Genomic DNA, 24,845 nt, shown 5'->3' on the forward strand with positions numbered 1-24,845 from the left:
CAGGTTGTGGCTTCATCAGGGCCAATAGTCTTACAGACAGGGGGAGTTTCACAGTCCTTCCCCCCTCCCCAGATTTTGCCCTGAACCAGGATCTTCTGCATGCAGGGAGGCCACTCTTGAGGTTCCGCAGGAGTGGAGGGGGAGGATACCCATAGGAAGCCCAACAGGTGGAGGGGAGGGAAATGGACCCCCCCTCCCCACTGTCACTCCCCAGTGTTGTCTCTTGCTTTCACGAAACCTCCCAAAGGTGCCTTGACCTGTTCTTCTTGTGCTTGTCTTGTGCATTCCAAAGCATACGTGGCTCTCTTCCAGGCTGTCTTCCTCCTCCTCCTCCTCCTCCTCCTCCTCCTCCACACCACAGAAACACAGTGAGGTCGGTCAAGGTCACCCTCTGTGTTTCATGGCATGGAGAGGGCTGTGAACCCAGGGCTCCTGAGCCCTAGCCCCAAAAACCACACTGGGGAAAGAGAGAGGAGTGCATGAGGCCACATGAAAGGGGGGAGGGGGAGGAGGAGTCTGTTCAGAACAGAGGCAGTGGAAGTTTTGGTTACCCATCTGCCCCACCCTAGCCTTTCATGGGAGGGTCCTCAAACCTTTGGGGTCACTATGGGAAAGAACCCCTTTCCATGCTGGCCAAGCAGTCACGAGGGCTAAGGGCAAAGGCAGGATCCCCATCTGCCCTGATCATCTTCTGTGCAGGCTGTCGGAGGTGCTCAGCCAAGCATAGGTGGCAGGCAGGAAGAAAGGGGCAGCCCTATGCCGCCATCTCCTGCCACCAATATGGCAGCCTTTGAGATGTCAGAAGGCTTCCTCCCCAACTGGCTCCAGCCGTCTCTGGATGACTGGGAGGCATCCCGGGGGCAAAGAGGGGGGGGGTTGCCCTCCTCCAAAACTTTCAGAGGCAGAACAGGCCCTGCAGGGAGAGCCTCGCTTTGCCTCTGAAGGTGCCCCGGCATGCCTTGGTCCACACAGTCTCCATAGCACAAACAAGACCACCCGGAATGAAGCTCTCGCAGGAGGTGCTGCTTGCGAGTGTGTTCCCCCCGGGGCAGAGACCTCTGGGTTGTTCACTTGCAGGGCCCACAGGGGTAAACCAGTTGGGGGGCCTCTTTCTGAATGGCTGCCCCCTCCCTGCTGTCAAGAGGAAGAGGATTGTGCAGCTGGCCTCCTGGGGGCTACGGGCTACGGACATTTCACAGCATTTGAAGGTGAGAGCCAAGGGGGAGGGAGGGAGGGAGGGAGGGAGGGGCAAGTGTCTTGTGAAAAAGGGGTGAGAAGGATGGGGTGGGCTGGAAGACTCAGTGCCAAAAGGGACGGGAGTTCCTGGAAAGGAAAGCCCAAAGGTCTTGCACGCATACACACACACACGAAGAGCGCTCTCTCTTCTGTGGCCGCCCAGCCCACAGACCCGTTCCCTCTTTCCAAGCCATTCTCACCCTCACTCCACGCCACCCAGGCCTCTGCTCTTCCGCCTTTCAGGTTTCCAGTGGGTGTGTCAGCAAGATCCTCTCCCAGTTCTACCAGACGGGGGCTGTCCAGCCAAAGCCGTCGGGAGGGAGCCGGCCACGGATGGCCACGCCAGAGGTGGTGGCACGCATTGCCCAGATGAAGCAGGAGCAGCCCTCCCTCTTCGCCTGGGAGATCAGGAGGCAGCTCCAGGCGGAAGGGGCCTGTGGTCCAGACAAGGTGCCCAGTGTAAGGCTGCTCGTGGGTGCCCGGGCAAGCAACGCAGGTGGGCGGGTGTCACGGAAAGGGTCAGGAGGATCTGAAGATCCCACGTAGCAGGGTCAGCCACCCTGAGGCCTGGCAGGATGACCGGCTCGGGACTTCCTGCCTCCAGCCCCCTCCCCTTGTCACTGCAGGCAGGAAAGCAGCGCCCCCCCACCCCACTGGTCCTTTTCTCAGGTGCTCCCGCTGGACACCTCTCTGGCCAGGGTGTGCCACAGGAATCGGGGCAAGACTGGGGACCCACTGGGAGCCCCACATTGGGCCTGGAAAGGGCCAAGAAAACTGTGATTTTTGAGAAGATCCAGACAGATGATGGGCACATCTGGTTTTTGTGTTGAGGGTGGGGGTGGGGGTGGGGGTGGGGAAGTCTCAGGTGATCCCCAAAGTCCCCTAAGACAAGGCCAGCCCTCCTGGAGGGGGTGGCAACACAGCAACGCCAATAGATCGCATTTCTGACAAAAGAGGAAATTGCTTTCCTGGGGGGGGGGCTGCTCAGTGGGTCTTGGGGAAAGCTGGCTAAAAAGCCCCCAGGACACACATGTGGGGCAGCGGGTGCTTGTTCCACACACACACACAGCCCACACAGCATATGGAACCCCAGCCCAGTGAAGATCCTGGGCATGGACCTCCTGCCCCAGCACCAGGGTCATTCCCTGGGTGAGAGGTGGGTGGTAGGCAGGGGACCTCAGGTTCAACATTGCCACCTGGGTCAGCTGTGGGGTCTCCAGCAGGGCTGGCGCCAGATCTCTCCCCCCCCCCCCCAAATGGGATCCCCAGCCGCCGAGCTCAAAACGGCTCCCAGGCTCATCACTCATCACTCCAGGTGCCCTCTCAGAAGCCCCTTCATTGGGGGTGGGTGGGCGTTTTGTGTGTCTTCAATGTTTCTTTGCCTGGAGGGAGGGGAGGAGCCAGATTTCCTGGTCACTGAATTTGGCCCCTCCAGCCAGCAGTTCTTGTAGGCAGCAAATTCCCCTTTGTCCTTTGGGGAAGGGGCTAGCTTGGGCAGAGCAGCAGGGGCGGGCAGGGGCCAGGAGGGAGCTACTGCTCCAAGCGGAACCCTTGAGGTGCCAGTCTTGCCAGCCCTGAGCCTTCTTGCTCCACAGCTTGCCCTGTGGGGTGAGAGAACAGCGCTATCCTTCCCGTGTGGCTTTGCACTGGGATTGCTTAGCAAAGGCCCGGTGTGTGTGTGTGTGTGTGTGTGTCGTGTCTGTCTGTGTGTCCCCTTGCTCTTCCTCCAGGTGTCTTCCATCAACCGCATCCTAAGAAGGCTGCAGGGGGACATGGAAGCCCCAGACCAGTTTGCTTCTCTGGCTCAACCTCTGCGGGCAGGTAAGGGCTGTCGTAGGAGAGCCACAGCGCTATTTGCCCAGAAGGCAGGGCACCCCAGGGGTCCATTTTGGCCTCCTCTCCTCTCCCTCCTCGGCCTACAAACATGGCAGGCATCCCCCCCCCCAAGGCAGTGGTGCCGCCATTGCCATCCTGCCCCTTCCTCTCACGGGCAGGGGGTCTGCACATCAGCCTGGGTGTCTGGACAGAGGATGTGGCAGCTTTAAACATTGACCCTGCATTGCCTTCAAACCCATTTCCAAGGATTTTCAGCCCAGTCCTTGTGAGCCTGGGGACAGGAAGAGTGATTACTGAAACCTGGTGGGATAAAAGCACCACCTGATATCGGAGCAGCTGGCTGGCTGCCTAACATATTCGAAAGGAATGGGCAAAACAGGAAAGGAGGGGAAGGAAGGATAAGTGCATGTCAAGGATACGGCCATCTTTGGGACAAGGAAAGCAGAAAGGGAATACTTTTTGTGAAAGAGGGGAACAACAGTGACATCACAGTGAGGATCTGACCAGCATTTAGAGGAGACACACACTCGCCCTGGGGACTTCACTGCCTTGAGACTGATTGCAAGTCTCCCCAGGCCAAGAATGTCAGGTCCATTCCAGTCTAAGGTGGGGGTGAGATCTCACGATCAGAAATGCTTCAAGAGACAGGAGTTCACCATGAATACGAATGCTTCCAGAAGGTGAAAATGCTGCTGAAAATACCACCTTAGGGGAAGGGGGACAGCCCTAAAGAAAACTGGGTGGCAGGATTTCAGGTGAGCTAAGATTTAAAACAGGCATACACCGTATCAGAAGCCGAATGCCAGGCCAGCCCCTGGGGGTTAAAAGTGGGCAAATAGCCAGCATCTGTAAAGAGATGCTCCTGTGGGCTAATACTCAGAACGGATGCATTCAGACAGGTGAGAGAGGGGTCAAAAACCAAAAAAGAGGGAAATCAGTTTATACCTGGAGCGTTTGTGTTGAAAGGGAAGATCCTCTGTCTGGCACGGAGGGAGGCGGGTCTGTCTTCTCCCAAAAGGACCACACGGTTCAGGTGTTCTGCCTCAAGGCCATCACGTGGCCTGTCTTCTCCTCTGACACACTTCTCTTCTCACAATCAACTGCGCAACTGGTAGCACAGCCAATTTTGCTCTCAGGGCTTACCCATTCATCTGAGGGGTTGCCAGTAAAGGAGGGAGAAGCACACGTTCCTTTGAAACAGGGCTTGTCTGTCTGTCTGTCTGTGATGCTTCTTGTCGGGGATGTTCTTATTTTTAAAGGGGTGTGTTTGTGTGTCTGTGCAGGCATGTGCATGCGCAGGGCCCTAATTCCAGGTGGCCCCCATCCTCGGTCCCACCTGCGCTGGCACACGTTCTGTATTCCTGATCTCCCTTGCTAGGTAGAGGAAGTGCCGGGAGCTCAGTGGGGCGGCGCCCCACACCCACCCCAGCCCACTCCCTGGGGAGCCCAAAGGTGGCCAGGCTGGCGAGAGCATCAGGAAGGGACCCGCAGAGGAGCAGGGCCGTCTTCACAGAGCAACAGAGGGAGGTCCTGGAGCAAGGTGGGTGCCTGGGGGGGGGGATGTGCAGCTCTGGGCTGCTGCAAGCCGGAGGGGTTGTGGTTTCTCTGGCAGGGCATTGGGGGGGCTGGGGGGGCTGGAGAGAGGGCCTGCAAGACTGTGGTGCTTCCCTCCCCATCCCACCCAGACCCCAGGCAGCCACCGGGGCGACCTTGTGCAGGGAAGGCGGCCAGATAGAGGCCCATCGGGCCGTCCTCTCTCTCTCTCTCTCTCTCTCTCTCTCTCTCTGTGTGTGTGTGTGTGTGTGTGTGTGTGTGTGTAGGAGGGAGGGAGGGAACCGGAGAAAGTCCTCCCTAGTCCAAGGGCTGCCTTGCCCTCGGTCCAGAGCAGCCGATCCAGAGGCTCAGTGGAGCCCCTCGCCACCGGGCAAGGGTGTGCCCTTGCGGGGGAGGCAGGCCTAGGGCAAAGGGTGAGCATTGTGCCCAAATCTCCTTTCCAGCGTTCCAGCGCAGGCAGTACCTGGAGGCATCCACTCAGGCAGAGCTGGCTTCCACAACGGGGCTCCCTGACGCCACCATCAGAGTAAGTGAAACATCTCAGGCGACCCTTCCCTCTTTGCCATGAAGCCTTCCAGCCCCCTCAACTCATTTTTTTTAAAAAAATTACTGCTGGACACCCCAGCGGTTTAAGCATCCAGCTGCAGAGCCAGAGGGGTTGGGAGTTCGATTCCCTGCTGTGCCTCTTTGACAGGCGCTGGACTCAGGGATCCACAAGGTCCCTTTCAAGCCTGCCGTTCAAAAGTTCGAAGGGTATTACAAATCCTAGGGCAGGGAAGCCCGTTTCCTCACATGGGGGGGGGGGGCTCCCAAGGACTTCAAGGCAGCTGACCCTCAGGAAGCCTCAGTCAGCTCCAGGCTTTTGCTCTTGGGGGGGCACTGGTGAGTCCCCCAAAGTTTTCACATGGACTCCTTCCGAACCAGTTCTCCTGGACTCCTGAGCAAGGCCCCCTTTTCATGAGGACTGGGCCCTTCACCCGCCCTTCCTTCTGCTGAGACTCCAGACTCTCTCTCTCTCTCTCTCTCTCTCTCTCTCTCTCTCTCTCTCTCTCTCTCTCTCTCTCTCTCACACACACACACACACACACACACACACACACACACACACACACACACACACACACACACACACACTCTGTTGGTGTTGGTGTCAGCTCCTCTTTGAGCTTTTTGTGATGCCAGTTGGTCTTTTTTTTTTTTTTTTTTTTTGCTGTCTCTCACCTTCTTTTCTTCTCGGAATTGTTTGTAGTGCCTTTATGATTTCTCCTTTCAAGAAACTCCCACCCATCTTGGACCCTTCCTCCTGCACGGGTCCTTAATTATCATTGTTCCGAGTATCTTAAAGCTGGCTTTCCTAAAATCTAGCATATATCCGTGGCCACACTCTGTGTTTATTTCCCTTGAAATCAAGAACGCAAGTAAAACACGGTCGCTTTCCCCCAGCGTTCCTCTTGCTGCCACTTCTAAGTCATCTCTGTTGGCTAGGATCAACTCCAGAATGACGATTTCTCTGGTTTGTTCCTCCACTTGTTGTAGGAGAAAAATGTCTGCAACACAAGCCAAGGATTTCTCAGAAGGGTCATGTTCTTCCCCAGCAAGGCGTATTCTCCTGCGTTCAGAGGCTGTTGCTTTAATGATGCTTCCCAAGTATCTTGGCCGGCAACACCCACACGGGCCAGTCCATATTCCCACTGGGAAGCAGCGCTCAGCCCTTCACTTTCAGCACCTGCCTTTTCCTAAACATCTGTCAGTGGGGCAGGGGAGCAAGAGGACGAGCCACCCACACGCCCGGCTGGCACTGGCCTTCCCTTTGGGGCACCTGGCCAGACCCGTTAGGGAGAGAGTGAGGAACTAGCTGCCCAAGAGCAACGTCTGTGCCCGAGGGCAGAGCGTGGGCCCTCTTGAAAGGGCTCCTCGGAGCACCCGGTCCTTGCCCTTCCCTCCCGCACTGCCCTCCCCCAAAATAGCCTCAAAGGACTTATTTGTGGGGGGAGCATGCGCTCTGGGACTCCTCCAAGAACGGGGTCTCTCCCTCACCGTTGCTTTTTCTTTGGCCAAGCCTCCTGCCTCCTCGGTGGTCTCAGCCTCCTCCCTGGGTGGGGGCCTCCCCCCCACATACCTTCCTCCTGGCCAAACAGCATCCTGTGTTTCCATCCTGCACAACCTCTGTGCCCGAGACAAACTCACAGCCCCGCTGCTGCTTAAGCTTGGCCCCCTTACGGGAAGCTCTTTTTGCAAGGAGACAGAGGCTCATCCCAGCGGCTGCTGCCCTCAGGAGGGAAGGGGGGGGTGGATTCCTGATTTGGAGGGAGAGAGGGAGGGGAGGCAGCGAAGTATAAAGACAAGGGGGCTCTGAAATCCAGCCCCCAGAAAAGCCTAGCCCACCGGCTGACTGGTGGTCACGGCGCCCGGAAGGGGCCTGTGGGGCCCGTCCAGCTGGCCCTGAGCCTCCCTCCCCTTATCTTCTTCTCTCCAACTAGGTTTGGTTCTCAAATCGGAGAGCGAGACGGCGACGGGAAGCCCAAGCAGGGCTGGCCACCACGTGCACAGGTGCCCGCCTGGCCCCACAGGGTCCTCCTCGATGGAGGGATGAGATCCACCTCCCTCCTGAGAAGGCTGTTGGCACAGGATCCCTGCCCACTCCCGCAAGCAGGGATCCACGCTTCCTAGGTCTTGCCACTAAAGGGAAGGTGGCACCCTGCTTCCCGTGGCAGACGGGAACGCTGCTCATAAAACCGCAGAGGCTCAGCGCCAACACCGGGAAGATCCAATCCTGGGCTTCTGCGGCTGGCCTGAGGACCTCCTTCCTCCTCTCCTGGCCGTCCCTCCCCACCCTGCCCCACCCCACTCCATCCTTGCCTCAGGCCTGAGTGCTTCGGGTGTGGGTGGGGTCTAACCAAGGGATTCCTCCGCGGGCGCCCCAGCCCTTTCCAGGCTGAGTGATCGGAGGCAAACTTCCCCGGGCCCCCTAAGGGTGTCGGGGACCCTTCTGCTCCCTGACTGTCTCCTTTGCAGGGACCCCAGGGGGGTTTGGGCTTCTCCACGTGGCATCAGCTCCTCAGGAGTCTCTGGCAACCCCCTTGACTGCAACAGCCCCCTATGCGCCCCTCTGCAGCCAGGTAAGTGGGAAGGTCCGCCCTCCCTCCCTCAAAGCCCTGACTTGGATCCTGAGCCGGGGGGTGATGAGGAGGTGGGCCGAGCAAGCTCTGGCTCCTCTACCTCCGAGGACAAAGGAGGCCTGGCGGTACCTGTGTGGAGGAAAGGGAAGGGCAAGATCCAGCCAAGTCCTTTAGGCTTCGCCATGCAACCTGGCCGTATCCTGACAGTCCTCTTGGGCCATCAACCCTCTTTTTCTCTCTGCTGGGCACCTGAAGCCGCAGAGCCTCGTGCCCTGATGTCGCCAGCACTAGGGTTGCTTCCCCTGACCCCCCCCCCCACCTGGTCACTTCTCATGCCTTTTATTTTATTTTGCTAATTAACAGATTCCCCCAGTTCTCCGGCCTCCACCCCAGGCGAGTGGTGGCTTTTCTTCAGCAAGTGCTGGTCCTTGTGGCCACTTCCACACACTGGCTGAGGCTTCCCAGTGGTGCCACCGGGCTTCTCTCTGCCAGCCTCCTCCCGGGTGTGTGGGGGGGGGGGGGCCTTTGCCCTACGCCGACCCCTGCTGTCCCTCTGTGTACGTACGTGAAGCGCTCCTTCTGTGGCCTCTTCCCCTGCAGCCTTCCTCTGCAGATCCTCTGAGCTGCCCTGGCACCCGAGGTTCAGAATCCTTCCAGCTCCACCCAGGATTAGGCCCCCTTTGCCCACCATTGCCCCTTCCCACTGGGCCTGACACGATGGAGATGTTTCTGGTAAGAGGAGCCCCCTTCAAGAAGCTCTTTGGTTCTCACCCTTCTGACCCCCCCCTTCCTGATGACTGGGAGGGGGAGCTTCAGCCACCGGGGGGGGGGGGACGGGCCTTTACAGTGTGCAGGCTGGGCATGGGGCAGGAAGGCTGAGGGGGCCACAGGGCGGAGGGGGTGCCCACACCCACTGAAGGCCAGAGCCCTTTCCTGACTTTGGGCTCCCTTTCCTCCAGGTCCAGCTGCTGGGTGAAGAGGGGGCCATTCTGCCTGTTTCAGGAAGCCCACCGTGGCACTGATGCTCCAGGAGGCCAGCTTGCCCAGCCCCTCCTGCTCCCTGGACCTCTGTGCCCTCTTCCTTCCACGGGTGCCCTGCCCTGCCCTGCCCTGTCTTGCCTAGGAGACCCAGAGGGGAAGCTCTCACCCAGAAAGCCAGTCCTGGCCTCACCCAAAGGGGAAACAGGGCACCTGGCCCGACCCAGCCCAGGCTCCTGGCATGGCTTCAAGGTAGCTCGGCAGAAGCCAGGGACTCCAGGGGTGACTCTGTGGGGCAGAGAGGCCCTGCCTTGTGTGGGGAGGAGGGGGAAATCTGGCTGGTGTTCCAGGTGTTTTGCTCCCCCCCCCCGCGCATCATCTCTCCGCTCAGCTGGAGTCTTGCAGGGAGCTGGAGGGCAGCAGCAGAGAGACGGAGGAGAGAGAGAAACCTGATTTCTGGCTCCTGTGGAGAGAGGAGGCCGTGGGACTCTGCGGACGAGACCAGCACGGCCCCAGGAGGCTTTCCAGAAGAGCAGCCCTCTTGAGTTGCCCCCCACCACCACCACCACTCCGTGCTCAGAAGGGCTCTCCTCAGCCCTCGGGGCCCGGGGTTGGGAGGGAGGTACATTGTGGGTGTGAGTGGGTGTGGTTGTGGCCACCCAGCGGAGGGAAGCGCACCCTGCACATGCTCAGAGGCCCTCTTGCTGTTGGCTCCAGGAGACCTTGGTGTGCTCCACCAAGGAGCTAGTTCCCAACTCAGACACCCCCCACCTCACCTGCATCCCCCCCCCGCCCAGTATCCACAAAAGAAAGCAGAGGGAGACCCTTTCGTTTTCTGGATTCTGTTTAAGAAACACACACCCCCTTTCTGAGCCTTGCTGCAGAGCTGAGAGGAAAGCTATCAAACCCTCACTGGGCCGCAGCGCCAGAGCCAGGATCTCCCCTCGTCTTCCATGGGCAGCAAGGGCTGGGTCTCCTCCTGCTTTGGGGTCCTGCACCTGGGGTTGGACCCAGACCAGGAGATGGAGACCTCCTCCTCCTCCTCCTCCTCCTCATCCTCCTCCTCCTCCTCCTCCTCCTCTTCCTCCACCGCCGCAGGTCAGCCTCTGGAGCCAAAGAAACGCCACAGGTCCTTCCCGTCTGCCAGGACCCCAAAGCAGCCTTTTTGGCCACAACTGGAAGCCCCTTTGTCCGCCCCCCCCCAGCCCCTGCGAGGGGCAGCCGCCCCCCGGGCCCCACCAGCCCAGCTGCATGGGGCTCATGCTGGCTGGTTGGCTGGGCCTTGGGGGTGGGGGTGGTCATGGTGGGGAGGGCTGGGAGAAGAGAAGGTAGCCAGCCAGGCGCTGGGCTTGCATCCCTGGGGGGGGGGCTCCTGCCTGTCGGGGCTGCGAGGGGGGGACCGAAGGGGGACTGAAGAGGAAGCGTTCCCGAGGGGCTCTTCCTGACGGACAGCCCTCCGAGTCCCGCCCACTTCTCTGCCTGGGGGGGAGGCTCCCACTTCCCGTCCACCGCCCCCCCCCGCTCACCTCTTCTGGGCCTCCTAGATCTCCCAGAGGCACTCTGCGGTCACCTCCTCACTGTCCGCCAGGAGGGGTCCCTCCCGGTCCCCGCGCAGGTAGTAGCCGTTGGGCGCCAGGACGGCCAGCCGGTGGTTCCCTCGGATCTCCAGGCAGAAGTTCAAGGCCACGACTCCCCCTGCCTTGAGGGTCCTCTCGGGGGTCAGGGACCAAAAGCCTTTCCCTCGGCCTGGGAGGAGAAGACAGGGTGGGTCTCGGGCAAGCGGCCAAAGGACAGGCCAGTGACTTGAAGGGCAGCATCTCCTCACTCCTGGCAGGATGGTCCCCCAGAAAGAGAGGCAGGCCAAGCGCCCTGCTGGGGTTCCTTCCTGCGGCTCAAGCCACTCCCTCGCCCCCCCCCCCCGCTGTCATGGGTCAAAGGAAGACCCTGCCTGCCTTGCCTTGGGCCACTAAAAACGGCCGCTGGAGGCCAGGAGAGAAGGTGGTTCCCAGCTCTGTTTCTAAACAGGACACCTGAAAGAAGGCCATGGGGCACCCCGGTGGGTCACTTCCAAACTCTGCTCACCCCATAGAGCCAAGCCACCCTCTCGCAGTTCCTCAGCAGGGCTGCGGGGTGGGGCCTGGGGGCTGGGCAGAGTTGGGGACCTCGGGAAGGGCAGGACTTCTGGGGGGGGGCTGCTGCGTCTGCTCCCTCTCCTGCTCAGAGGGGCCTCCGGTCCTTCCCTCCCTCCCTTGACGAGGCCGGAGGAAAGCCCAGGCAGGGTCTTGGCCAGCGCCCATGCCCTCCCCACCCACCTGCCTTACTTTGGAAATGGTAAACACCACGCTGGCACGGCAGCAGCTCCACGCAGTCTGGCTCCAGGACGTTGCACTGCAAGATCTCGTGGCCGGCCGGGCTCCCCACGTAGCCGTACTGACCACGCAGCACCAGGAAGGCGCGGTTGGCCAGGTGCACCTCAAACGCCTCGTTGGGCCCTGCAGCGAGAAGGAGAAGCGGTTGGGCAACCGGTCCGTCGGGCATTCCCTGGGCAGCTGGGCGCCTGGAGCTCCAGCCAGAGAGAGGAAGCCGCCGCCCCCTCCCCAGCAGACTTGGAAGAAGGGCCTTCTCCTGCCGCTCCGGCTCTGCCCAGCAGTCCTTCTCTGCTGCGAAGCCCCTTCCAACTTGTAGCCACCCTATGAATGAAAGGCCTCCCCAGGGCACAGCAGGGGAAGGGGGAAGGGGGGGAGGCTCCCAGCCCCCCCCCCGGGTCTCTACACTCCTTGGCCAGGAGGACGCGATGCTCTGGGGCCCTCCAGGGCATGCAAGGGGTCCTTCTCACCTGGGTGCTCTGCTCGGGCCACCACCAGCCCCACAGGAAGAGTGCCCAGGTAGCAGCCATTCAGAGCTCGCAGGACGATGCTCCCATAATGCCACGAGACCTGGAACCTGGTCTCTGGCTCTTCCCGGGAGCCGTCAGCGGCCACACGCTTGCCCTGCCTCTGGAGACAAGAAACCCCGCCACCGCCGCCACCCACAGAGAAGCGTCATGGGTTTGGCCCTCCGCCAGGCCAGTCCCGGGAGGCAGGAGAAGACGCTCCCACCCAGAGGGAGAGCCAAGGGCCCCGGCCCTCGTGGCCAGGACAGGCCCGCCTCCCTGGCCCCAGCGGCCCCTCTGCCCGCTCTCAACCCTCTCGATCAGGAGAGAAGCGCCCCAAGTGCCCGCGTTGGGGGGAGGGGGAGACCCACCTGAGCCAAATACCTGTGGTGGACACCTTTCAGCTGCACTGTTTGGGCATCTGGGCCAACTTCAAAGAGGAAGGGAGATGTTGGGGTTGCCTTTTTGGAACCGGCATAGACCTGAGAGTCTGGAGAGGAGAGAGGCCCGCTCAGCCAGCCGGCCACCCTTGGAGGCTGGGAGGGTCACGAGAAATTAAGGGGGAATGAAGGGACCGGTGGGTACAGCCGAGCAGGGGCAGGAAAGGACCTCCCGTGGGCTCCTCCGCCGCCTTCCCCCGGCTCCGGCCTGGGCTGACCTTCCTTCCACACAGGCTGATATTCTCCTCGGCAGACCCTTCCTGCCTTCTCGCGTTGTCCCCCTTTCTCGGGCGATACACAGAAAGGAAAGGCCAGGCGGCCTCATGCCTTTCTTCTCCAGAGGTCACGAGGGAGCCGGCCACGGGGTCTGGGGGTCTCCGCAAAGCCACCTTTTTTCCTCCTTAGCTCAGAATCCTTCACTAATAAACACGCCCAGGAGTTGCTCTCTGCCATCAAGATGTTTTGAGCTCCACAAGGTCAAGATGTTCAAGGAGGGGTTTGCTATCACTGCCCCCCCCCCAGGAAGGTTTCATGACGTGGGCAGGGGATGGAACCCAAGCCTCCCAGATCCAAGGACGCCCCCCCTCCACCCACTGCACCTCACGAATGCCCTTATGTTCCTGGAATCAGAAGGGTGGAGGGGACGCCTTCCCAAAGGGGGTACGTTCTGATTGCCATTGGGGGAAGGGGGACATCCACAGGTTTGCTTGGCCGGACTTCCTCTGTTACCAAAGACCCCCCCCCCACATTGCTTGGGCCACTGACGGTCATTTAAAAGGAGAGGGAGAGAGAGAGAGAGAGAGAGATGGGGTCATCTGAGTGGTTTTTCAGACCATGGAAGATGGCCCTGTCACCCTGAGGTGGGGGGTGGGGGTGGGGATGGAGGCCTCTTGTCATTACACCCTCAGAATAGCACCCTTGCCTATGGAGAGAGTCATGGTTACACATTACATGTTCAGTGGTTCATGAGCCCAAAGAGAAAAGGGTTAATCTGAAGAGAAAGAACGCCGATCCCCCTGCCCCCCCCACCCCACCCTGCTTGCCTGGGGCCCTGCTAAGGCTCCATGCGCACCCCCAACATCCTCGGGAGGGGCACGAACCCTCCCTGAATCTGCAAAGGACAAAGCCGTTGGCTCTTTCCTTCCCTCTGTCTGCACCCCCCCCTCCACACACACACACACACACACAAACACACCTGGAAATGGGCAGGAAAATGGTGTTCTGAAAAATAAAAGCGGACAGGATTCGAAAGCATGGCCTTGAATTGCACAGTGGCCTGGGAGGGGGAAGCAAAGGTTTCTCCTGCGAGGAATCCTCACCTTTGGAGAAGGCCACCCATGGGAGGGACCCTGTGCAGAGAAGGGGCAGGCAGGCCCACTGGGAGCGAGCCTCGGGGTGTGTGCGTGTGTGTGTGTGTGTGTAGATGGGTGGATGTGGGTGTGTAGGTGCCTTCCTGTCCCAGGGAGCATCTCCCTGAGGCAGCGCCACAGCGGCCTTTCGTTGGAGAGGCCACAACGAAGAGGATGCCGGGAATGAGTCTCCCCCAAACGATGCCCCCAAAGGGGTGCCCGAGAGACCCCTTGTGATCTGGCCCCTTCACTCCCTGCCACGGGCTATGTTGGAGCCTCCAACGTGGAGCCCACTTCCTTCTGGGCCCACCAGACTCCCTCTGGGGCTACTGGGAGGGGAGCCCGTTCTGCCTGCCCCCCCCCCCCAATTGGGCGGCTGGGCCAAAAGAGAGAGGCTCTGCGGTGCCTGTCCTTGCCTGTAGGCATTTCTGGGGAAGGGACTTGCCCCCCCCCACTCAGGCCACCCCCCCTAGCCTGGAATCTTGGGTTTTACTTGCCTCCCAAGACGCTAGCGTATCTCTTGGCTCTCGTCTTCAGGGTGACCCACTGCGGACACCTCTTGATGACAAACCACTCCTCGTGATCTTCCGGGCTGTCCCCAAGGCAGAGGAGCCCCCGGCCGCCCTGCGGGTAGAGGACGCGCCCGCCCCGGTCCGCCAGGACCACCAGGCAGCCTGGCCTCAAGGTCAGCTGGAAGGCGGTCTCTGCCGAGGGCTTCTCCGCCAGCGTCTCTGACCGGGAGACGAACTGGTGGTTGGAGGTCTCCAGGTGGCAGGCGCCGCTCCAGAAGCGCAGGACGAAGCTGCACTCCTCCAGGTGAGGCACCGAGGCATCCACCCAGACCCGATTAAGATCTGGGTCGGCCCGAGCGTAGCGCCGGCTGCTGGGATGAAAGAGCACCACATGGGCGTGGACGGCCAGCTGGGGCATCCACCTCTGGTGGGAGGAAAGGCCTCGGGAGACACAGAAGACGTCCTCTCCGTCTGACTCCAAGTATTTCTTGCTGTCAGGCTGCTGGAGAGTCCAGGCCCCGCTGGGGTGCACCTCCAGTAGGAGGTGGCTCAGATGGTCTGACGTGGGCCTTCCACACCGGACGGTGCCGTCGGCATCCACCAGAAGGCACTGTCCTTGATGCCCAATCAAGGCCACCCGGGTCTGCTTCCCTTCTGCTGCCACCACCTCCAGCTCCCAGGTCTGCAGGGATCAAAGGAGGAGAGGAACGGGGGGGGGGGGAATATGAACCACCTGGAGGCAGCGGAGCGGAGTCTGGCCCTTTGAAAAGGGGCTGCCCATCTTTTGGCACCTCCACCCTTGCCACTCTGCACAGACAAGACAACTGGGAAGGGCACCCCACCCCACCCCTTCCTCCACCCTTCTGACCTGTGTGGAGGGGCAGGCAAGCATGCACATGCACAGAGAGAGAGAGAGCCCTTGCACGGACCCATAGGAGAAGGCAGGACCAAGGCAGAAAGCCTGGGGGGGCTGCAATATGCACCACTGCCAACCCCTCCTGGGCACTTAGGGTAGAAGGGAGGGGGAGGCGACTTGCTCAGTCCTGGGGTCAAGGATAGCTTGAAACAGAGAGGTCTTGCAAACCTCTGGGTCATCGTTCCCACTTCTACTCCGACTGGCCCCCTCTGCAAGCAGGGATTGGGCAGTTGCCCTCCCCATCCCTTGTGCTCCCTCTTCTTCTGGGTCACCTTCTTCTGCCACCCTTTGACACTGCTTGGGATCTGCTAGGCAGAACGCCGCACGGATGCCTGTCGCTCAATCTCAGGTGCAGAGCTTGGCACAAAGGAAGGAAGTGAAGGGACCACGTACACAAAAGCACACACAAGAAGAACTCACTTTTGATCAGATCACGCAGAATACATATATGTACATGTGTTCGTTTGTTTTTTGTTCCCTCAAGAGTATCTGCAAAGGAATAAGGCTGGCCAGGTTTCCTTCGCCAGGACGGGTTATCTCACTTTCCAATCTAGACTGGAGAAGCAAACAGACCCAGCAGGGGTCGCTCCTTCCCCCAGCAGGATGGATGGGTTTTCTTACTCTTCCCCCAGGCGAATACCAGGACCAATCTTATGCAAATTGAGCTCCGGAACCTGGACAGTCACACCGCACAACACCTTTTTCCTATTACCTTGGAAGTCTCCTTTTCACCCAACCTTGTAACGTCTTTGCAAGATACAGTGGGGTCTCGACTTATGAACGGCTCGACATACGAACGTTTCGACTTACGAACCACTCTCATAGGGATATATGGACTCGACTTACGAACTTAGATTCGAGTTACGAACTCTTTTTTTCCCTTTTTTAAAAAGCTAAATCATCTTAGGTTAAAAGGAAAAAAGAAAAAAATATCCCCCTCTAGTGGCAGAAGGCGGAATAGCAGTGTTACATAACAGCACTGATGTTACCTGTCTGTCATGGGTTTGGAGGGAAAGTTCCATCCTATGGGGAGTGGAAGGCGGGACATCAGGAGGAGGGGCTGTACTGTATAAATATGTGATGCCTGTGTGGTGAAGAGAGACGCTGAGAGACACTGGGATGTGACGAAGCAGCAGCTGGGAAGAAGAAGCTGTTGTGGGAGTCTGTGTGTCAGACAGGGTACTACTGTGTGTCAGAGTACCAACCTGATAGGTTCAGGTGTCTGTTGGTTAGCCAGAACTGATAGGTTCAGGGTCTGTGCTTCAAGTTGAGGGTTCTGGGTGAACCAAACTGTATGTATGTATGAGTGAGAATAAGCCACGTTACTTTATCCTATTCACCTGATCGTTTTATTTTGCCTGTGTGTATTTAAAATAAACCTTATTCTTTTTATTGTTTAAAAATCCATCCCTGGTCTGTGTGACTTCTTAAAGGGAATGGTTGGTGGCAGCTTAGTGTAACTGTGTGGCAGATCCCAGTAGGTCTGGGTTTGTCACATTGATTGGTGTCCAGCGTGTGGGATACGACTGGTCCAGTTGTCCAGTGGTCCAGCAAAGCCTTGGCAGGTGTGCCCAGAGCAAGGGGGGTCTAGTCAGGGACAGTCTGAGGCGCGTAGGTAATCTTCTAGGTGTACCTCACGGGGAGGTGCGCTAGTAGAAGAACGTGCCAACTGGGGAGACTTAGATTAAGGTGCTCTGAGGCAGCCTAGTTTTGGCGGGAAAAAGCTGAGGCAAAACTGCGTAGTAACAGTGAGCTAGCTTGCCAGCTGAGAGGCCCAGCAGAGGGGGGTAGGCTCTGACTCGATACTGTTGCAAGTTAGTGCTGAAGAACAGCAGCCTAGGAAGGCTGGTTCTGAGGCAAGAAGGAAAAAAAAGTGGTCGTTTTATTCTGAGGCTTGACTTTTTAAAGCAGCCTGTTCTGAGGGGGGATTATGCCCTTGACTCGAAGCCAAGTAGCAGACATGAGTGAAGTGAAAGACCCCCAGATTGACCAAGGTTCTGAGGATGAATTTGGCTCAGTGCAAGGGGACAGCACAGGAGAGCAGAACCCAGAACTCAAAAAATTGCTCATAGTCCAACAGCATGAACTGAGGATGAGGCAATTTGAAGTGGAGGAAAAATTAGAGAGAGAGAGAATGGAGAGGGAGGAAAGATTGGAGAGAGAGAGAATGGCGTTTGAATTAAGAAAACTGGAACTGATGAACCAGAACAATAATAACAATAGGGATTCTGAGGGAGGCCAACTGTCTAAAGCTGACCTGAAGAAATTCCCTGTGTACCACAAGGGAGATTGTCCTGAGGTGTTCTTTTCCTTAGTGGAAAGAGCGTTTGTGGACTTCTCAGTGAGGGAAACTGAGAAGATGACCATCATGCGATCTTTAATCAGTGGTAGCCTGGCTGAGGTTTATGCCGAGATGCCTGAGGAACTGATGAAAGACTTTGCAGAGTTTAAAAAACTGGTGTTTGCAAGACATGGGATAAATGCAGAGCAGCTGAGACAAAGATTCAGGTCCCTCACCAAAAAACCAGAACAGACTTTTACCCAAGTGGGGGCCCAATTGGTGAGGCTGCTTGAGAAATGGCTATCGCAGGAAGGGACAGAGACCTATGAGCAGCTGAAAGACTTGATAGCACTGGAACAGTTCTATTCAGTCCTGCATGGGGAATTGAAATTCCAGGTGAGGGAAAGGAAACCGAAATCTGTGGCAGCAGCCGCAGAGATCGCCGATTTTATTTCCCAAATAAGAAAGCCCTTGGGTGAGGGGAAATCTGTAGGTAAACCCAAAGAAACCTACAGCAAGTACTCTCAGGGATCAGGGAAAAGCCAGCAAGGGGGAGGGGCCCATGGTGAAGGGAAGCCCTCAGACATGAAACTAAGACCTCAGGTTTTGGAGGGAAAACCAAAACAAGATGAGAGAGAATCAAAATACACCAGAAAATGTTATTTCTGTCAGGGAAAGGGTCATCTAATCTCAGATTGTGAGAAATTAAAGCAGCTAAAAGGAATGGTGCCTCAGGATTCTAGTGGGACCAAGCCAAAAGCTGTGTTCTGTGTCCAGAAAGAGCAAGGCTCAGTGTCACAGAGGGAGCCTGTTGCTATGGCTACTCAGTCTGGAACAGCTACCTCTGCTGATCAGGCTGAGGAAAATGGTCCTCTTATAGAGGTAAAGCGCTGCTTGCTGGTGAAAACAGATTCTCAGTTGTTTGAGACAGCAGGGGTGGACGTAGGAATACTTGACCGTCAGTATAGGGGGCTGCGGGACACTTGTTCCCAGGTAACCCTGTGCCATCCAGATATTATTCCTAGGGAGTTTATAATCCCAAATGAGAGCATGAAGGTGGCAGGGATTGAGGGGCAGGTAATCTCTCTGCCAGTAGCAGAGGTACCTGTCAACTTTCAAGGCTGGAGGGGAATTTGGCGGCTAGCGATTTCATCGACTCTGCCAGCAGCCGTGCTCGTGGGAAATGACCTGGCTGAACATGTGAAACGGGTGCTAGTGATTACACGCTCACAAGCCACCACGGGGACAGTTCAGGGGGGTAATGATGAGCCAGAGACGGAAGCAGAGGGGAGTTCAGAAGCTGTGGTGGAAACCTTAACCACAGACAGCAGATTTGGACAGGAGCAAAAGGCAGACGCCACTCTCCAAAAGTGTTTTGAACAGGTGACTGACGCCCAGCTAACACCTGAAACCCCAGTGAGATTTCTGGAGAAAAAGGGGATTTTATATAGAGAGACCCTGAGGAATATCTCAAAAGGGGGAGATGGGATCAGAAGTCAGCTGGTGGTACCTGAAAAGTATCGCCCCATGATCTTACAAAGGGGGCACTCGGACATGTTTGCTGCACACTTAGGGGTGAAAGGGCCCCCTGATTTGATCAAACAAAATTGGGAGCAGATCACCCAGGATGACCCACAAGACGTTGTGACTTACATAGACACCTTGATAAATGACCTAAGGAGAAATCTAGAGCTGGCAGCAGAAAACCTGCAAGCTCAGAAGGTCAGACAGAAAACATGGTATGACCACAAAGCTAGAGAGAGGCACTTTGACCCAGGGGAGGAAGTGCTTTGGCTTAGGCCCTGCAGAGAGAATAAACTGCAGCTCAAATGGGCAGGACCATATAGGGTCATTTCCAAGATGTCAGACCTGAACTACCTAATAGAGCAGGAGGAGAACCAAGCAAGGAGGGTGGTTCATGTGAATGCCCTAAAACCCTACTACAGAGGGGAACAGAGGGTTTTATTCGCGATAAAAGCAGCTGAGAGTGAGGAAGCTGAATTACCCTTCTGGGAGGGTAGAGGGGAAGTAAAATACAACCCAGAGGAGGTAAAGATCAGTCCTGCACTCACCCAAGACCAGCAGCAAGAACTAAAAATGCTGCTTAGTAAATATCAACAGGTGTTTTCCAACAAGCCGGGGATAGTGAAGGGAGTGATGCATCGGATCCACACAGGAGATGCACCCCCGCAGGCAGTATCCCCATACCGAGTAACGGGACCCTATAGGGACAAGGTGCGGAAGGAGCTGGACGAGATGCTGAGGGAGAACATAATCGTCCCCTCTTCTAGCCCTTGGTCCTCTCCGATAGTCCTTGTGGACAAGCCTGATGGGAGCATTAGGTTTTGTGTCGATTACAGGAAATTAAACCGTGTAACCACTCCTGATGCCTACCCAATGCCCAGGCTAGACAACCTGATTGAAACCATAGGGGGTTGTCGGTTCATCTCATCATTGGACCTGGTAAAGGGATATTGGCAATTAAGAATTGATCCCAGGGATCAAGAAAAGACTGCCTTTTGCAGCCCTTTTGGTCTCTATGAGTTTCGAGTCCTGAGCTTTGGTCTCAGAAATGCACCAGCCACATTCCAAAGGCTGATGGACCAGACCTTGGCAGGGCTCAGTGACTTTACAGTGGCCTACATTGACGACATAGGGATCTTCAGTAATACCTGGGAAGATCACCTGATACCCCTGGAGTTAGTGCTGCAGAGGTTAAGTGCAGCAGGGCTAACAGTAAAGGCCAGCAAGTGTCAGCTGGGTAGCCCAGAAATAAAATACTTGGGTCACATGGTAGGGGGAGGAATGATAAAACCCCTGGAGGCCAAAATAGCAGCAGTTCGTGATTGGCCTAGACCCAACACCAAGAAAAAAGTCAAATCATTTCTTGGGTTGGTGGGCTACTACAGAAAGTTCATCCCGAGGTTTAGCGAGATTGCGGCTCCGCTGACCGATCTGACGAGGAAGACGGCTGATGACCGCATCCCGTGGACCAGCGACTGTGAGGCGGCGTTCCAGAGGTTGAAGGAGGCGCTAATCAACTATCCTGTCCTGCGTGCTCCAGACTTCGACCGGGAGTTCATCATCTACACTGATGCGTCTAACAGCGGGGTAGGAGCAGTTCTGTGCCAGGAGGATGAGAATGGTGACCAGCATCCAGTGTCCTACCTGAGTAGGAAACTTCAAAAAGGTGAGAGACATTTGGCCACCGTGGAGAAGGAGTGTTTGGCCATAGTCTACGCGATCCAGAAGGCCAAGCCTTACATCTGGGGAAGACATTTTATTCTGTGTACTGACCATTCACCATTGCAATGGTTAGAGACAATGAAAACCCACAATAGCAAACTTATGAGGTGGGCTTTAAACCTACAGGACTATGACTTTGAAGTGAAGGTGGTCAGAGGGTCAGTGAACTGTGTTGCTGACGCCTTATCAAGAAGACCTGAAGAATGAAGACGGCGAAAGAAACATGGACTATGTGTATATAATGATGACAAAAAGTAAAATGTACCTGTTTTTGAATTGGTTTGTATGAATAAAGGTAAATTGATGTAATGTATATGGTAAATGTTTAAATGCCTATTTGCTATGGTTTAACTTAGAATGTAAGTATGAGTAAGTGTAATATGGTATGTATAAATGTTGTTGTGTGTTTTACCCAGGTTGTTTTTTGGTGAAAAGCACCTTAGCTTTCCCCCTACAAAACAACTTATAAAGAGGGGAGGTGTTACATAACAGCACTGATGTTACCTGTCTGTCATGGGTTTGGAGGGAAAGTTCCATCCTATGGGGAGTGGAAGGCGGGACATCAGGAGGAGGGGCTGTACTGTATAAATATGTGATGCCTGTGTGGTGAAGAGAGACGCTGAGAGACACTGGGATGTGACGAAGCAGCAGCTGGGAAGAAGAAGCTGTTGTGGGAGTCTGTGTGTCAGACAGGGTACTACTGTGTGTCAGAGTACCAACCTGATAGGTTCAGGTGTCTGTTGGTTAGCCAGAACTGATAGGTTCAGGGTCTGTGCTTCAAGTTGAGGGTTCTGGGTGAACCAAACTGTATGTATGTATGAGTGAGAATAAGCCACGTTACTTTATCCTATTCACCTGATCGTTTTATTTTGCCTGTGTGTATTTAAAATAAACCTTATTCTTTTTATTGTTTAAAAATCCATCCCTGGTCTGTGTGACTTCTTAAAGGGAATGGTTGGTGGCAGCTTAGTGTAACTGTGTGGCAGATCCCAGTAGGTCTGGGTTTGTCACAAGCAGCTTCCCATTAGTTTCTATGGACGAAAAGAGCAGATACGGATTAAATGGTTTTCAATACATTCCTATGGGAAATGCAGATTCGACTTAAGAACTTTTCGACCTGAGAACTGCCTTCCAATACGGATTAAGTTCTTAAGTCGAGACCCCACTGTAATAAATTGCTTCCCTGTCAGAACAATACAACAATGTAACCATGTATTTCCATAATTGCTGTCTATAGACCCTGTTGTGAAATTCTTTCCCTTCTGTGATTCCCACTCCCATAAAGTTTTGATTCTTTGTAACCCCACCCTTTCTGCCAATAAGTCATGAAACACCCATTTCTCCTCCCATTCTCTTGTAACCAATGTTATAAAAGTCCTAGTCTTCCTGTGTATGGCACGGTTTGCTTTTGCCTACACTTGGAGGCATGACTTCCATCCGCCTTTTATTTAGCTAAATAAAGCAGCAACCATTTGAACTCTCTCTTGTGTCAAGGTTATTGGCGTTGAAACTTTGACTCGCTATTCAAGGAGACTAGCTCCTGGGTTCAGCAGAAGCATGTAAAGTAGCCTGGCTTGCCCTTCTGCCTACAAATTGCCTGCCAGGTGAGGGGCTTTGTGGGCGGGCTGGTGCCCAGTGCTGTGAATGAAACAGAGGGTCAACTCCCTGTGAAGGAGAAGCAGAAAAAAGAGAGAAGGAACAGAGTGAGCCGTCCTCATGAATAGAGACGTCGGAGATAGGAGAGGGGGAAAATAATAGAACGGGGAAAAATTGATTGTAGAAGGAAAGGAATCAAAATAAAGAGAGGAGAAAGTTGAAATCTGTCTGGTGGAGGAGGGAGGAGGAGAAAAGGAAGAGGAGTTAATTAGACCAGTATGGGAGGAGGATATAAAGGATCAAAGGGAGAGGAGAGATTTTAGTAGATCGGGGAAAGAGGCAACAGGGGAGGAGGAGAGGGAGAGGAGAAAAGATGAATGCACATATGAGAAAACATGCGGGTTGTTGAAAGACTTTCCTAACCTGAAAGTGGGAGGATTATTACCAGATCCGGAACTAAGAAAGGGAAAAGGATTGATAACACAGACATTAGAACTGACAGTTGTAGTCCTTCCACGGGAACAAGGTCACTGGAGGAAGGTGATCAGACCGGATCGATCGTTCAACCAACCACCAAAGGAGGGAGATTGGGCCAGACACCCGTGTTGCGATGCGCGCTGCAGATCCTCCATTGAGGAAACCTACAGACCAGGAGCGGTTCCGTCTGGCCCCCCAAAAGAGGCTCAGTTGTCTTTTCCTGCCAGAAAGGAGGAACTGCTTCAAATTTCTAACGAACCCAATCACACTCCCCTTCTCACCCGGCCTTCCTAGCCCAAGGGTGGGCATGGGGGGGGGTGTCCTGGTAATCCAACATACCCGTCCCGCCCCCATTCCAGCCAAGAGCTTGCAGGGGTCCCAGGTTATGCAGCGGCCACCACACCTGCTTCCTTCCCAGGGAGCTCCCCAAGACATTCACGCCATCGCTGTAGGATTCGCCGGTCAGGTAGCCCCCGGTCCAGTTGACCAGTCCGATCTGCATGACAGACTGGGTGGCAGGAAAGCCACGGCTGCAAAGAGTGTCAGTGGTAGGCACTCTGGTGGGACCGCTTCATGCTGCCTGGCCCCTCCTTGGCCTGGGCCCACGCCCCCCCCAAAAGGGCTCTTTGGAGACAGAAAAGGGCACTGCCCCCCACCCAAGAACAGTCTTGCCTGGGTCCCAGCCTTTGTGACTCACAGCTCACCTCAGAATGGACGCAGCCACAAGATTCCTGGTTGTACCTGGGGAGGAGGGGGGGGAGAGAAACAGGCTCGCTCTGCCTTTCATCCCAGGGATCCAGACTGGGTGGAAGGACCCTGACGGTAATGTTGCCCACGGCCTGGCCCGACTCTCTTCCTGTATCTTTTTCAGCTCACCTTTAGCTTCAACAGCAAGTTCAGAATCCTTGCAACTGAGCTGAATAATACAAATAAACTCCTTCTCTGACTTTGAACTCGTCAGAACTGTTACCACATTCAGGCATTATGACTCTCTTAGTGTTCTTTTTTCCCCCCAGAAAACTGTTTATATTAACAATTTATCTGCTCCTGGTCTTCTTTTGGGAGAGAGAGGGCTGCTTCTCCATCTGCTGTGTCCAGTTAGGTCACCTACTTGATTTCTCTGTTCTGTTTGGCCACTTGGACCATGTATTTGCATTTGGCTTCACAGGATTTGATGAGGCGTTCTGATTTATTTGACATTTGGTTCTGCGTTGTCCCCTGCTTTTGTCTTCCAGTCACACAACCTGTGTTGCTGCGGGATCAGTTTCCTCCTGTCCACTTGTCTAAAAGCTTTCAAATTCTTCTACTCCTTCAGCAGCTATCGCTGGAGCATGGACTTAAAAGGGCCGTTGTGCTGATAGACCTTCCAAGAGGTCTGATGGATTCTTATTTATTTATTTATTTATTTATTTATTTATTTATTTATTTATTTATTTATTTATTTATTTATTTATTTATTCATTCATTCATTCATTCATTCATTCATTCATTCATTCATTCATTCATTCATTCATTCATTTATTTATTCAGTATTTGATAAATTGGAATGACAACTAACATAGAACACTTCCACACTATTAGAGAGGAGGCCGGGTAGGTGGGGCTCGTCAGCCCTGGAAGGCAGCCCATCTAGGAGAAGGAAAACTCCGACTTCAAACCTCCACTGCCTTCTGGCTATATCCACTTATGGAAAGGGCTTCAGGAGATAACCTCGAGGCAAAATCCGGAGCCAGAGTCCCGGAGGCAGTTTATATCATTCCGCCAACTCCTGCGACGCCACTGGAACCAATTGTACTGGCTCTTGCCTTTCCACTGGACCATTTCAGTGACGTGGAGAGGGGGGATCTGCTGCTTGGGTAACAGCCTATCCTCCATATTATTTTACCCAGGCTTCGTGCTCTGGAGAGGACACTCCAGCTTCGCATACAGCGTCGAAACAACACGGGAAGTAGCAGTTACCGGTTATAAGTCCTTGCTCAATTGGCGTAGAGCAGGATGCCAGGGGCTACTTCTGACGGTGGGAGAGGTCATTACACCTCACCAGGTAGATACCGCCCGCCTTAAGCTGGGCAGCCCCCAGCCTGTAAGGTGCTACCTCGCCACGGTCTGTTAACTTCACGGGGTGCGTGGGGTTTAGGGTCAAACCCGACAAGCAGATCGATAACTGTGCACCATGCAACAATCGTAAGAAAACGCCTGCCCTAAAGCTGGGCACCTGGAATGTACGGACAATGACCCCTGGCTTTCCTGACTACGGCTTTCCTAACGACCTGCAAGAAATAGACGATGTGCGCAAGACAGCTGTCATTGACATGGAACTGAGTAGACTGCAGATGGACATTGTTGCCCTGCAAGAGACAAGATTGCCAGACTCGGGATCTGTCAAAGAAAAAAACTTCTCATTCTTCTGGCAGGGAAAACCATCGAATGAGA

At 55.5% G+C, this 24,845-nt stretch overlaps 1 protein-coding gene across 1 annotated transcript; it reads right to left on the reverse strand.

Annotated features, from left to right (window-relative positions):
- Positions 1-5,631: 5,631 nt before the first annotated feature.
- On the reverse strand, positions 5,632-22,914 carry FSCN3 (fascin actin-bundling protein 3). The gene is made up of 7 exons (XM_073001906.2): positions 22,816-22,914; positions 13,882-14,578; positions 11,967-12,085; positions 11,560-11,719; positions 11,045-11,215; positions 10,250-10,469; positions 5,632-6,173 (listed from the first exon to the last, which is right to left on the reverse strand). The coding sequence occupies exons 1-6, from the start codon at positions 22,912-22,914 to the stop codon at positions 10,264-10,266; spliced, it is 1,452 nt and encodes a 483-aa protein (XP_072858007.2). The 3' UTR covers positions 5,632-6,173; positions 10,250-10,263.
- Positions 22,915-24,845: the final 1,931 nt, after the last annotated feature.

Source organism: Pogona vitticeps, chromosome 5 (genome assembly GCF_051106095.1).
Source record: "Pogona vitticeps strain Pit_001003342236 chromosome 5, PviZW2.1, whole genome shotgun sequence".
NCBI lineage: Eukaryota > Metazoa > Chordata > Lepidosauria > Squamata > Agamidae > Pogona > Pogona vitticeps.

What these genes read in the sequence shown, in the direction of transcription:
- FSCN3 (XM_073001906.2), bottom strand. Translation starts at nt 22,914, where the DNA reads ATGCAGATCGGACTGGTCAACTGGACCGGGGGCTACCTGACCGGCGAA. An exon ending in ATACGCTAGCGTCTTGGGAG is followed by an intron (nt 12,086 to 13,881) that starts GCAAGTAAAACC and finishes TCTCCTCTCCAG; the next exon opens with ACTCTCAGGTCTATGCCGGT. An exon ending in TGGTGTTTACCATTTCCAAA is followed by an intron (nt 10,470 to 11,044) that starts GTAAGGCAGGTG and finishes TTCTCCTCCCAG; the next exon opens with GCCGAGGGAAAGGCTTTTGG.